The sequence below is a fragment of the Hyperolius riggenbachi genome, chromosome 3, assembly GCF_040937935.1.
Source record: "Hyperolius riggenbachi isolate aHypRig1 chromosome 3, aHypRig1.pri, whole genome shotgun sequence".
NCBI lineage: Eukaryota > Metazoa > Chordata > Amphibia > Anura > Hyperoliidae > Hyperolius > Hyperolius riggenbachi.
Window position 1 is genome coordinate 455,427,195 of NC_090648.1, and position 13,596 is coordinate 455,440,790.

Genomic DNA, 13,596 nt, shown 5'->3' on the forward strand with positions numbered 1-13,596 from the left:
GCTGATGGAGGAAGGCAGACTGTGTCTCCCCCGTGACACACCCTGGCCTGGGACAAGGGCACCGGCCTACCCCTATATGTTTGTGGGGGACGAGGCCTTCGCCCTGTCCGACCATGTAATGCGTCCGTACCCAGACAGGGGACTTGATGCCAGCCAGCTACACTTCAATGCTCGGTTGAGTCGTGCAAGGAGAATGGTGGAGTGCACATTTGGGATCCTGGTGTCAAAGTGGAGGGTGTTCCACACGCCCATGCTGCTGAAACCGGCCAACGCAGTTGTCGTGGTGAAGGCAGCATGCATCCTCCACAACTTTGTGCGGCAGGAGGAAAGAGAGACTCCGGAACCCCCGAATGTGCTTCCACTAATGCCCCTGAGGAGGTATGCAACCAGGCCAAGAGTAGTGTCACTGCGGAACAGGGACCGACTGAGACTTTATTTTAACACACCACCCGGACGAGGGTGAATGTTTGGTTTTTAATATGTTTTGTTAAAATGTGTATATTTTGTAGTTTCAAGTTTTTAAGTGATTTAAAATGTGTTAATTTTTTAAATATAAATTGTTGTTTAATAATTGGTCATTGTGTATGTTTTATGTGCACAGGTGGGGTACATCACAGGTGGGTGTGATACATCACAGGTGGGGTACAGGTGGGTGGGATACATCACAGGTGGGGTACAGGTGGGTGTGATACATCACAGGTGGGGTACAGGTGGGTGGGATACATCACAGGTGGGGTACAGGTGGGTGGGATACATCACAGGTGGGGTACAGGTGGGTGGGATACATCACAGGTGGGGTACAGGTGGGTGGGATACATCACAGGTGTGGTACAGGTGGGTGGGATACATCACAGGTGTGATACATCACAGGTGGGGTACAGGTGGGTGGGATACATTACAGGTGGGGTACAGGTGGGTGGGATACATTACAGGTGGGGTACAGGTGGGTGGGATATATCACAGGTGGGATACAGGTGGGTGGGATACATCACAGGTGGGGTACAGGTGGGTGGGATACATCACAGGTGGGGTACAGGTGGGTGGGATACATCACAGGTGTGATACATCACAGGTGGGGTACAGGTGGGTGTGATACATCACAGGTGGGGTACAGGTGGGTGTGATACATCACAGGTGGGGTACAGGTGGGTGGGATACATTACAGGTGGGGTACAGGTGGGTGGGATACATCACAGGTGGGATACAGGTGGGTGGGATACATCACAGGTGGGATACATCACAGGTGGGTGGGATACATCACAGGTGGGGTACAGGTGGGTGGGATACATCACAGGTGGGGTACATCACAGGTGGGTGGGATACATCACAGGTGGGGTACAGGTGGGTGGGATACATCACAGGTGGGGTACAGGTGGGTGGGATACATCACAGGTGGGATACAGGTGGGTGGGATACATCACAGGTGGGATACATCACAGGTGGGTGGGATACATCACAGGTGGGGTACAGGTGGGTGGGATACATCACAGGTGGGGTACATCACAGGTGGGTGGGATACATCACAGGTGGGGTACAGGTGGGTGGGATACATCACAGGTGGGGTACATCACAGGTGGGTTGGATACATCACAGGTGGGGTACAGGTGGGTGGGGAACAGGTGGGTGGGGAACAGGTGGGTGGGCCACAGGTGGATGAGCAACACGTCGGTGACACAAATCAATAGCAAAAGTTGAATACATGACAAGCAAACAAAACCACAAGCCCCCCCAAACACTTCTAGTCAACATACCCTCTGTGCCTTGCTGTCTCTTGCTCAAGTTATCAAAGCCCTCCACATACAGCTTGGCAATTTTTTTCCACAGGCCTCTGCATTTCTTGACGTTGCTGTGGTCCGCATCCCCCTTGTCCCACAGGGCTGGTATCTGCTGCACCTGTAGGATGAGGTCTTCTGCTGTGTAGGGCCTCACGCCCTCGTTATCAGACAGATCGTCGGACATGTTGCTGCCAACGAGCTCCAGCATAAAATCACTGCTGCTCCACTCTGTGAATGCTGGGCCCATGTGGTCCCCATCCAAAATGGCCACTATACCATAGAAAAAGCATAGGAAGTGGGGTAGAACGTCCGGTTTTTATAGCCAGTGTGTTGTGCGCTCTCCGGTTCTCATTGGTTTGTATTGGCCGGATGCAACAGTCCGGCTCCGCTCCGGATACGGCTGCCGGAGGAGCCGGACCAAAAAATAGCGCATGTTGGGTCTTACGCCGGAGTCCGGATCCGGTCCGGACGAAACGGACGAATGTGAACGGACGCATAGACTTTCATTGCTATGCCGTGCGTCCGTTCCGTCCGTTCTGCATGCGGTCCGGCTCCGGCACGGCGATTTCGGATGGAAACCGCTAATGTGAACCGGGCCTAATAGGGCTTGATTCACTAAACCGTGATAAGTTATAACTCAAATATCACACCTTATGAAAAGATATCACACCTTATCAAAGATATCACACCTTATCAAAGTTAACTCGCCTTATCAGAGTAGCATAGCGAGTGCTACAAACTTATGCCTGCTAATTGCCAATGACACTCGTCCTGCCCTGAGCCCCTACGGGTTTGTAGCGCTCGCTATGCTACTCTGATAAGGCATGTTAACTTTGATAAGGTGTGATATCTTTTCATAAGGTGTGATATCTTTTCATAAGGTGTGATATCTTTGATAAGGTGTGATATTTGAGTTATCACAGTTTAGTGAATCAAGCCCATAGTGTGCGACACTTAAAGCGCATCCAAGATGAAAAACTAACTATAACAAGTAACTTGTCTATATATCTTATGTAAAGTTTAGATGGTTTACAAAGCAAATCTAGCTGCAAACAGTTGTAATAGAATATGATTATTTATTCCTGTGATACAATGACAGCGGCCATGTTGTTTGTAAACATTACACAGAGGCAGGCTTATCTGTATCTTGAGCCATCAGCCTAATCCCCTCTCCTCCTCCCCTCTGTGTAATGATCCGCTCAGCTGGCTGCACAGGCAGACAGCTGTTTGACCATTCCTTGAGTCTGTGGGATGCAGGTCTCTGGATAATAGACCTGTCTTTGCTTTGCAAACTTCAGACCTGCTCTGCTGCTGAGGAATTTGCATATACTGATTATGCAAATTGCATAGTCGCCTCCCTTGAAGGCTTGCAGCATAAATACCATGTGATCCCACAATCCTTTGCTGGTCATCATGGTTTGTTACTGTTGAAACACTCCTGGAGTGTCAGCCTTGCTATTGTTGGCTAAAGATTATCTTAGAGTATTCCTGGGGACTGCATTAGGCATCCCTCTAGTACAGTCAGTTTGTATTATTTGTATTGCCTGTTCTGTCTTCTGTTTGTCCTTGCGATTGCACTGTCGCCAGCGGTTGGTGATGGTGAATCGTTTGCTCCAGAACCTGGATCACACTTGCTCTGGCGGAAAGAGCAGTGGATCCTGCTAAGCTCTGTTTCTGTACTTGGATCACACTTGCTCTGGCGGAAAGAGCAGTGGATCCTACTAGCCTGTTTCTGTACTTGGATCACACTTGCTCTGGCGGAAAGAGCAGTGGATCCTACTAAGCTCTGTTTCTGTACTTGGATCACACTTGCTCTGGCGGAAAGAGCAGTGGATCCTTCCTGTCCTGTCCCTGTACCTAGATCACACTCGCTCTGGCGGAAGAGTGGTGGATCTTATTTGACCTATTCCTGTTTCTGTTTGTTTGTCTGTCTGGATCGCACTCGCTCTAGCGGTAGCAGCGGTGGTTCCTTTTGAACTCGGTCTGGGAGTGTAGGCCAGAGCTGCGGTTGCTGCTGGCTGCTCCTTCTCTCTGTCTTGTCTGATACGAGCGCTTGCTGTGGGCTCGGTGATGTAACCATTAAGCAAGCGCTCGTGTTCTCTGTTTCGTGTTGTGTGGTGTTGGTTAGTTAGGGTGGCGTGCTTGTCTCTGTTGCGCTTATCGTGCGGAGACTGCGCCGTAAACACGTTCGCTGTTGCGAATGAGTGCGGTGTTCGCGTTTAGCTAGCGTTTGTTATTTTCCTTATCTTCTCATTGTAGTTTGCTGTGCCTTTGCTAGTCTCGTGCTCTGTCTTGCTCAGTCTTGTGTCACTTCTGGCAGTCGCCTCTCTCGCGATTGCGTTCCTACTTTGTTTCTGCTGTTGTGTGTTCACCGTCGCGGGTTGGCGACTAGATTGGTGCACACACATACATTCTGTCCCTGTGCTCATTCTCATTGGCAATCGCATCTTTTGCGATTGTGTTCTCACTTGCTTTCCACTGTTGTGTGTTCACCGTCGCAGGTTGGCGACGACATTGGTGAACATACGTTCATAATTGTATGGTGTGTACCTAGCATAAGGGCTATCTTGCCCTGCATTGCTTCCCCTCGTACAATTCCTATCTGGCATCTGTGGCTGTGCAGAGGATCTGTTCCTCTGCACTCCACGGCTCCATCTGCCGGCAGGAATTCCCCTCTACAGGTGCATTGCACCTTTTGCTGGGTTCTCTCAGATTACACGCTTGTGGAGGATTTCCGCAGTGTCAGCGCGCATCCTGTGCGCTGACCACGGAAAGAATTCCACAATCGTTACACTCTGCCTTTGAAATCAATGGCTAGTAACACCTCTCCCTCCTCCTGCCCAGACTGAGCTCCCATGAGCCCTTGCTACTGCCTTGGCTCTCTGAAAACCTGTGGACGTGGCTTTTATTAGTTTATAGGGGATTAGAGTATTAAAACAAAAACAAAAAAGTATTTGGCTTGAGGAATGCCCTATAAACTAGGAAAGGAACACAAATATGCAATGTGTAAAAGTTAATCTCCGATCAACTTTAAGGACATCAGAATTGCATAGATTGTCTAATGTTCCCAGACAGTTCCTTGTGATATAGTACTGCTGCATGCAATTTAGCCCACAGCACACTGCTGCCCCATTGACTGTCACTGAATGGGATCCGCACTATGGAGAGCAATGCAGATATACAAACGCATGACCGCCTGCGTTGTAGAGTGGAAACGAGGCCTAAATGGAACATGTAACAGTTTATGTCCCTAACTATCTCTCAGTGGGACCCACAATTTAAAGGACAACTGTAGCGAGAGGTATATGGAGGCTGCCATATTTATTTCCTGTTAATTAATACCAGTTCCCGGGCTGTCCTGCTTATCTATTTGGCTGCAGTAGTGTTTGAATAACACCAGAAACAGGCATGCAGCTAATCTTGTCAAATCTGACAGAATAATGTCAGAAATACCTGATCTGCTGCATGCTTGTTCAGTGTCTACAGACAGAGGATCAATAAGCTAGCCAGGCAATAAAAGGAGATAAATATGGCAGGCTCCATATCCCTCTTGCTACAGTTGTCCTTTATTGTCACTATCACAATCTAGAGCCAGTTGTTAGTAGAAATCAGTTTACCAGAGTGTATCCGAGAGGAGCGTAACTAGGATCTGGGGGGTCCCCAGCATCACTGAGGCGGCTAGCAATCTCCGCCCCCGGTTTATGATCCAGGTGACCTGGGAAGACTGCAAGGGACTGATGAGCCTGAAGGGAGCTTTAAAAAAACCCAGGTGTATGTATGTATGTATGCATGTATATATGTGTATATATATATATATTATTTATTTATTTATTTTAATCTCGGGTACACTTTAAGCAGGTGCGTAGCTAAAAATGACCAGGCCTCATATCATTTTTTTTCTCTTGGGCCCCCCCTACACACGCACACACCAATGCCATACACACACCTATGCCAATTCTCCCCCTCCCCAACAAGTGATGCACTGCCCCCCCCCCCCCACACACACACACACACGCACATACATGCTGTCCCCACCAGCCGCTCAACCGCCCGGAGCCTGAATCCCCCACCTTCCATACACATACACGTGCTCTCCCCACCAGCCTCTCAATAGCCCATACCAGTTCTCCGCGATGTGCCAGAGCCCACACTTTGGCCCACCCACACTTTCCCCCCGCCGTACAACCCCTGTAAATCTGGGAGCAGCAGAGTGTCACTGTTGCCACAGCAATGGAACACTGAGGCCAGCTTCTGCATGTAGAGCAGTGGCCCGACTTCCATGTTCCATTGCTGTGGCAACAGTGACACTCTGTGGCTCCTGGAACTCCAGGGGTTGTACGGCAGGGGGAAAGTGTGTGTGTGTGTGGGCCAAAGTGCGGTCTCTGGCACATCACGGAGAACTGGTATAGGCTATTGAGAGGCTGGTGGGGAGAGCACGTGTATGTGTATGGAGGGGGGGTTTCAAACTCCAGGCTGTTAAGTGGCTGGTGGGGACAGCATGTATGTACATGTGGTGGGGGTATGGGGACGGTTCGGGCTTCGGCGCATGGTTTGTTGGGCAGGCCGGTCTTTGTATAAGGAAAATGCCGCCAGGACAGAGGCCCCCCTCCCCCTCCTTGACTCTGTGCTCCATAGCAACCGCTCTGGCTGCTATGGTTATCCCTACGCCAGTGACTTTAAGTAAAAGTCTACTAACAAATGTGATCAGGGCCGGGCCGAGGCAGAGGCTGGAGAGGCTCCAGCCTCAGGGCGCAGTGTAGGAGGGGGCGCTGAATTCATTCAGCTGTCATTCCTAATTGTGTTTGAAGCAGAAAGAAATAAGAAAAGGGGATACATGGCAGTGGTTGCAAGCCAGATAACTAGATATTAAGGTGTTGGGGAGGTTGTGGGCCCTGTGGCACCTCTTAGTGTAATAGCAATCAGTGTGTGACAGCTGGGGTGGAGGGGCGCACTTTGGTGTCTCAGCCTTGGGTGCTGGAGGACCTTGTCCCGGCTCTGAATGTGATGTTTTGCAAGATTTACTACAGACTTATGTATATGCACTTAACTCATCATGCTACCTGTCCTCTTTTGTTTTTAGTGGTCTTCTTTCCATCCGCCCATCGGGTGCGGCGCTCTACGCCTGAATTCCTGGATCCGGTCCTCCAGAAGTCTCTGCCCGAGGTAGAGCTGCTTTATGAGGTCAGTGGAAAATGTATAGATCCTTTCCAGGAAAAGTCAATGACAAGCAGTTTACTTTAATATACAGAGCAAGGATTGTGCGGTGTGAATATGATGGATGAACGCTCTTCTTCAGAACAAAGACTCTCCATGCTGTAACTAATGAAAATACTGAAACAAGTGGGCAAATATTACACTCAGCAGGCTTTCTGAAAAGGCCACATAGGCCAGAGCCTAGGGGAGATGCTGTCCAACTGGCAGTTGCACATGGGACAGAATGGCTGGTGTCATGGAACTGCAAACAGAATAGGAAGCTAGATATCGAGGTACGCATAGAGGAGGGGAGAGAAGAGCAGTAATATACATACTTCACACTACAGAGCTGCGTTTTATGACTTTGTCACTTGTGTCTAATTTTTTCCATCGTGGGTGTGACACGATGTGACGAAAGTAATTCCTGGTGATGCAGAGGGACACAGAGTCTGCAGTGGGCTGCTGAGTGGTTTGAGAGTTACTGCTTGACACACAATTGCATTATATATTGTTGCAGTAGCGGTGCAGCACCCAAGCCCCAATCATCAAAATTCAGTGACCTGCTTCCTGTCCAGCAGGGAGCTCGTCACTAAGCGGGGGGCGGAGATCCACAATTTACCCTGTTGGGTGCACTCTGCCGCAGGGCGATTGCCCTATAATGAGAACCATGTGTGTGAAAACAGACTCAGTGTTATTACTTCATGAATCCAGACCAGAATGTCTTTAAAAGACAACTGTAGTGAGAGAGGTATGGAGGCTGCCATTTTTTTCCCCTGTTAAACAATACCAGTTGCCTGGCTATCCTGCTGATCTCTTTGGCTGCAGTAGTGTCTGAATCACATACCAGAAAAAAGCATGCAGCTAATCCTGTCAGATCAGACAATAATGCCAGATACACCTGACCTGCTGCATGCTTGTTCAGGGATATGGCTAAAAGTATTAGAGGCAGAGGATCAGCAGGATAGCCAGGCAACTGGTATTGCTTAACCACTTGAGGACCCACCCTTTACCCCCCCTTAAGGACCAACGCTACTTTTTATGATCTGTGCTGGGTGGGCTCTGCAGCCCCCAGCACAGATCATGTTACATCATGCAGAGCGATCAGATCGCCCCCCTTTTTTCCCCCCTATGGGGATGATGTGCAGGGGGGGGGGGTCTGATCGCTCCAATGTGCAGGCATGTTGCGGGGGGGGGGCACCTCAAAGCCCCCCTCCGCAGCAAAATTCTCTCCTACCTGCTCCCCCCGGTGATCGGGGCTGCACAGGACGCTATCCGTCCTGTGCACCCAGTGACAGTCTGTCCCCTGTCACATGGCGGCGATCCCCGGCCGCTGATTGGCCGGGGATCGCCGATCTGCCTTACGGCGCTGCTGCGCAGCAGCGCCATACAATGTAAACAAAGGAGACATACGTCTCCTACGTTTACATTTAGTCTGCGAGCCGCGATCAGCGGCTCGCAGGCTATTCACGGAGACCCGCTCCGTGATCTGACAGGAAACGGCCGCTCGCGCGAGCGGCTTTTCCTGATTAATTAGGGAGGCACCTGGCGACGCAGATCTGCCTCGCTGGTCCTCCAGCTACCACTTTGCCGCCGCACGGTATGAGTGTGCGGTCGGCAAGTGGTTAAAAGGAAATAAATATGGCAGCCTCCATTTCCCTCTCGCTTCAAGTTCGCGGTAAAATGTAAACAAAACATTCTCACCATGCACAAACTGCAGCAGCTCAAACATTAATTTTCTACCCTCTCAGCAATCATGTTGTCAAATGTGCACCAAGCCAAGCATGCACTGAAATGTTTTGCCATCTAATATCAGACAGTTAGGAAAAAAAAACAAATCAAGGCCAGGCAGAGCCGGGACAAGGTCCTTCAGCACCCAAGGCTGAGAAAGCAAAGTGCGCCCCTCCATCCCTCCCACCCCGGCCGTCACACACTGATTGCTATTAGATAAATAGGTGCCCCAGAGCCCCCAACCTCCCCAACACCTTAATCTCTAGTTATCTGGCTTGCAGTCACTATCATGTATCCCCTTTTCTTATTTCTTTCTGCTTCAAACACAATTGGGAATGACAGCTGAATGAGTTGTGCGCCCCCTCCTACACTGCGCCCTGAGGCTGGAGCCTCTCCAGCCTCTGCCTCGGCCCGGCCCTGAGGCCAGGTTCACTGGGTCCCTTATGTTCCCTGTCTTTCAGATCAAGGGAAACGTGGTCTCCGATCTTGTGTGTTTCTCACTGAAGCAGAGATTGTGATAATTTGTTTAAGTGTGCCATCTACTGATCAGACAGTGAATAACAGATAGTACAGCTTTCTTTTAGGCCCTGTTCACATCTGAAAACGCTCAAGTGCTAGCGCTTTTTAAAGCGCTAGTGCCATAATACCCTATGGGCCCGTTCTCACTTGGGCGATTTGCGGAAATATCAGGCGATTAACGCAAATCACCAAATGCAAATTTGTATCCTGCACCATTTTCCGGCGATTTCCCGGCGATCGCATTTAGTGCTATAGAAGTGCTAAACGCATCCGCGAAAAAATCGGCAAGTGTGAATGGCAATTGTTTTTTTGCGTTAATCGCCAAAAATCGCCAGAGCAAAACGCTAGCAAAAGCTAGCGTTTTGCGTTTTGCAAGTGGGAATGGGCCTTTACAATTATCCTGCAACTGCCATAGGGTAAGGAAGTTTCAGTTTAATACTATTTTGCATATATTAAAGTCTTGGAGGAACTGAGAGTTCAAACGCTCTACCCCAAGCGTAGTACTCACAGGATTTGGATCTGGTAAGCCATACACAGGTCTGAAGTGGAAGAAGATCCTATGACTAAGAGCAGATTGTGAGTTCGGCACAAGTCACTTGTTTCTGTGGATGTGTCTGATGTGTTTCTGTGTTCATCCGTTTTCAATAAAAGATACCAATATTAGATCACACGAGCCTGTGGATAGTCTTCCATATTAACTAATTATTGTCCCAGCGGCAGTATCTCTACGTCCTGCAGGACTTCATCTAAACTACCAGGGACGTAGATATTTATCTGCCACCCTGATCGCCCACCGTGCGTGCTTGTGCGCAATCCCATGCACGTTCTGATTGCCGTCCGTTTGTAGACAGATCAGTGAATGGAAACACATTTCCCATTGAGGGCCTGAGTCCACTAACGCAGCTGTTTCCGGTTCTGTCCGCTTTCCAGCATCTATAACATTGATGTGTAACTGAAAAACGAACACAACTGCAGTGGGCTCAGGCCTTCACACATCTAAACGCCTGTGAGCAATGATCACTGCATCAATGAGAATTCGGTGGTCACTGACAAAATTTAAAGTAAAACATACATGCATTACCTCTGTGTACTGTTCAGTACACAGGAGTAACAAACTGGGGTGGAGGGCATCCAGTGGCCTAATAGTAAATTACACCCTAACACATTCAATTCAATAAAAAAAATACATAAATCCCCCATTAAAAATAACCCCTTACCTCCCCCATTCTCCCATAGTTACCAAAATAAAATATTTGTATATTAAAAAAAATGACATAAAAAATACATAAATAGTTACCTTAGGGACTCAATTTTTTTAATATGTATGTCATGAGGGTACTGTATATTACTGTTATTTTTGCAAGTAAAGGCTTGTAATTAGTGATGGACGCAAAACTGAAAAGACATACGTTTTATCTCCCCAAAAAAATATTGTTGCCATGCATTGTACTAGAGACATAATTTAAGAGTTGTAATAATAACCAGGACAAATGGGCAAATACAATGTTTGGCTTTTATCCACAGTAGCACATGGATTAAAACTGTAATAGTCGAAAACTGAGAAATAATGTTTTTGTTTTTTTTAATGCATTTGGAATAAAATAATTCCTAGCAAAACGTACCACCCAAAGAAAGATTAACTTCTCGAGAAAAAAACAGCCACATGCATCAATAAACATTGGCAGAAATTAGTAGTGGTTGCTGATCCCACCACTTCAAAGTTGAAAAAAAAAATTGCCTTTCCATTTTATTTACAAGACACTCCCAAACAAAAATAACAAAATACAAAAAAAATTAAATTGACAACTTTATTCCTTTCTTATTTTTTTTTCAGTTCCTGACTACTGGAGTAAACATTGATCAGAAGGACCGACTGACTCTCCGAGACCCTGAGTTGTGCTCTCTGAGAAAGGCCACCATCTTTGATGTTCTTTGCAATGACATCATTCCCAAGTCCATCTCTGATATCCGGAGGCTGGGAGACCAGTTGTCCAAAGTCCCTGGTCCACTGAAGAAGGAGGACTTTGAAAGGACAGTGCTGACCATGGCCTACACAGCCTTAAAATCATCAATGTTGGACAATGAGGACCAGCAGAGAGTCTGGATGGAGTCCCTCACAAAGCTCTTTGTTGCATTAAGAAGAGACTTGATGTCACTGCACAATAAAGATGGTCAACATTGACCAAGGGCATAGTGGCTATCTCTGCATATTTACTAACATTGAAAGAAGATGTCTGATTGTGGTGGCTCAAAACATTTTTCATGATTTGCTTGGATCTGTTGGTTGGTCGTCTACCCAAAGGACAGGTCTCCAGCAACATTTACAGCATCAGTACTTAAGAAGAGTTTTATGGTTCCATATGTCCATAATATTGGATAAAAATAGTAATTGCATTTGATAGACTAGGAGGAGGTACAGCCATCTAGTCATCAACATTATCAACATTATCCTGTCAACCACTGAAACAGGCTTTTATAACACTATAGCAACAATATTGCAGTCATACTGCATAGGAATACTAAGGGGCAGTCAAATCATATTTATGTGGATACTGAGGGGTTGGATTACTCTACTGAATTTATTTTTGAACAGCCCTATATCCCCATGAGCAAAGGAATTATTGACTATAGAGAGAAAATATAGAATACGAAACATAACATAACATATTGTGTACAGTACTAAGTACTTGGCATAACTTAAATGACCTCCATCACGAAAAAAGTAATCAGTTAAAATCTGACAGAACCGACGGGTTTTGGGCCAGTCCATCTCCTCATGGGGGATTCTCTGGGTTTTCTTTTTCAACAGAATTTCCTGAACAGCAATTTAACTGTCAAAATAGTAAAATACCAGCCAGCCTCCCAAAACACTTGCGCACTATTTTGTCAGTTAGACTTTGCAACTGCTGTTCAGGAAATGCTGTTGAAAACAAAGAAAACCCTGAGAATCCCCCATGAAGAGATGGACTGGCCCAACACCTGTTGTTCTGTCAGATTTTAACTGCCTACTTTTTTCGCGATATTGGTTCTTTAAATGTACAATACCCAAGGCTATATGCTGTTGCTGCTGCATTAATGTGCCACATACTGTACCCATGTAATATTTTTATTTGTCAATAACATAACACTGACATCAACCACAGTGCTTTGCTGCTGACAAAGTTGTGTTGCTAACAGCCCCTCCAGGAGCTCAGAATCTAATCTCAACCACAATCCGCTATGTACACCATCAAGGGTGACACTATAAATCACGCCCCCCCCCCGCAACATTTTAATGGGACCCCCTAATGTTTACACCCTTTCCCTTGCCTACCCTTTGTGACTCAATCTTAAGGATAGATCCTTTCATCGGAGGGAGTGAAGTAGTATTTGGGGCCCCTTTACAGCTCTGTGCCCCCCTGCGGTAGCAGGTGCTGCTCCCCTGTAGTTACGTCCCTATACACGAGAGTCTAAAATCGTCCAGGGCAGCTGATGAAGACAGCCTCAGGTGAACATCTAGCAAGAATCTACCATGTGTACTGGAGCCCCCCAGCCCAACACCACCAGGGCCGGATTTAAGCCAAGGCCGCGAAGGCAATGGCCTAGTGCACCCTAGGATCAAGGGCGGGTGGGCAGCAGGCTATACTGGGGGGAGGAGGTAATCAGGCTATCTATTCAGAAGGGGGAGGGAGCATCATCTGGCTTCTTATACTAGCGTGAAGGCTGGGAAGGGGGGAGGGGTCATCAGGCTGTTTAACCCCTTGGGAAGGGTTATCTGGCTACCTATACTGAAGGGGGCCGGCTTCTGACAGTGGCCGTGGGCGGCAAAGAATACAAATAAGGCCATGAACACCACCTAAACATCCAGGGTCTTTAGCAGCGTCTCCATCATGTGTCGTGCATCATCCCTCCTCCTCTCGCCATAGTAACAGACGCATTGCTAGCCAGAAGTCTAGTGATGCATCTGAACAGCCTTGGCCCCGGAAGGTCACCAGACTGACTGAGTGCAAATCCCTGCTGGGTGACAGTCCTCATGAGTGTGTACGAGGCTTAAAGGATACCTAAAGTGAGAGGGATATGGAGGCTGCCATGTTTCTTTTTCCTTTTTAACAACCCATATTGCCTGGCTGTCCTGCAGATCCTCTGCCTCTAATACTTTTAACCATAGACACTGAACAAGCATATGCAGATCAGGTGTTTCTGGCTGATGTTTGACTGGATTTTCCACATCCCCTCACTTTAGGTGTCCTTTGTGTGCAATCTGTGGATGGGGACCAATTAACTTATCAGTATATTTTGCGGGTTTAGAAAGAAACCTAAATAAAGTACTAGTAGTGTGGTATTGTACCATATTAGCCACCAGTAAAAGCAAGAAGTTTAGAATCAGGATGATACCATTTAT

The 13,596-nt window shown here is 47.6% G+C and overlaps 1 protein-coding gene across 2 annotated transcripts in view; it reads left to right on the forward strand.

Annotated features, from left to right (window-relative positions):
- FAM180A (family with sequence similarity 180 member A) overlaps window positions 1-13,596 on the forward strand; it is a 70,318-nt gene extending 56,722 nt beyond the window's left edge. Inside the window, exons 1-3 of one of the 2 annotated variants that reach the window (XM_068273000.1) lie at window positions 5,489-5,546; window positions 6,856-6,956; window positions 11,050-13,596. In XM_068273000.1, coding sequence (XP_068129101.1) covers window positions 5,513-5,546; window positions 6,856-6,956; window positions 11,050-11,397 — 483 coding nt within the window. In that variant the 5' untranslated portion in view covers window positions 5,489-5,512 and the 3' untranslated portion in view covers window positions 11,398-13,596. Of the gene's footprint in view, window positions 1-5,488; window positions 5,547-6,855; window positions 6,957-11,049 lie in introns of those variants that run through there. The other variant, XM_068272999.1, reaches the window with a different exon arrangement.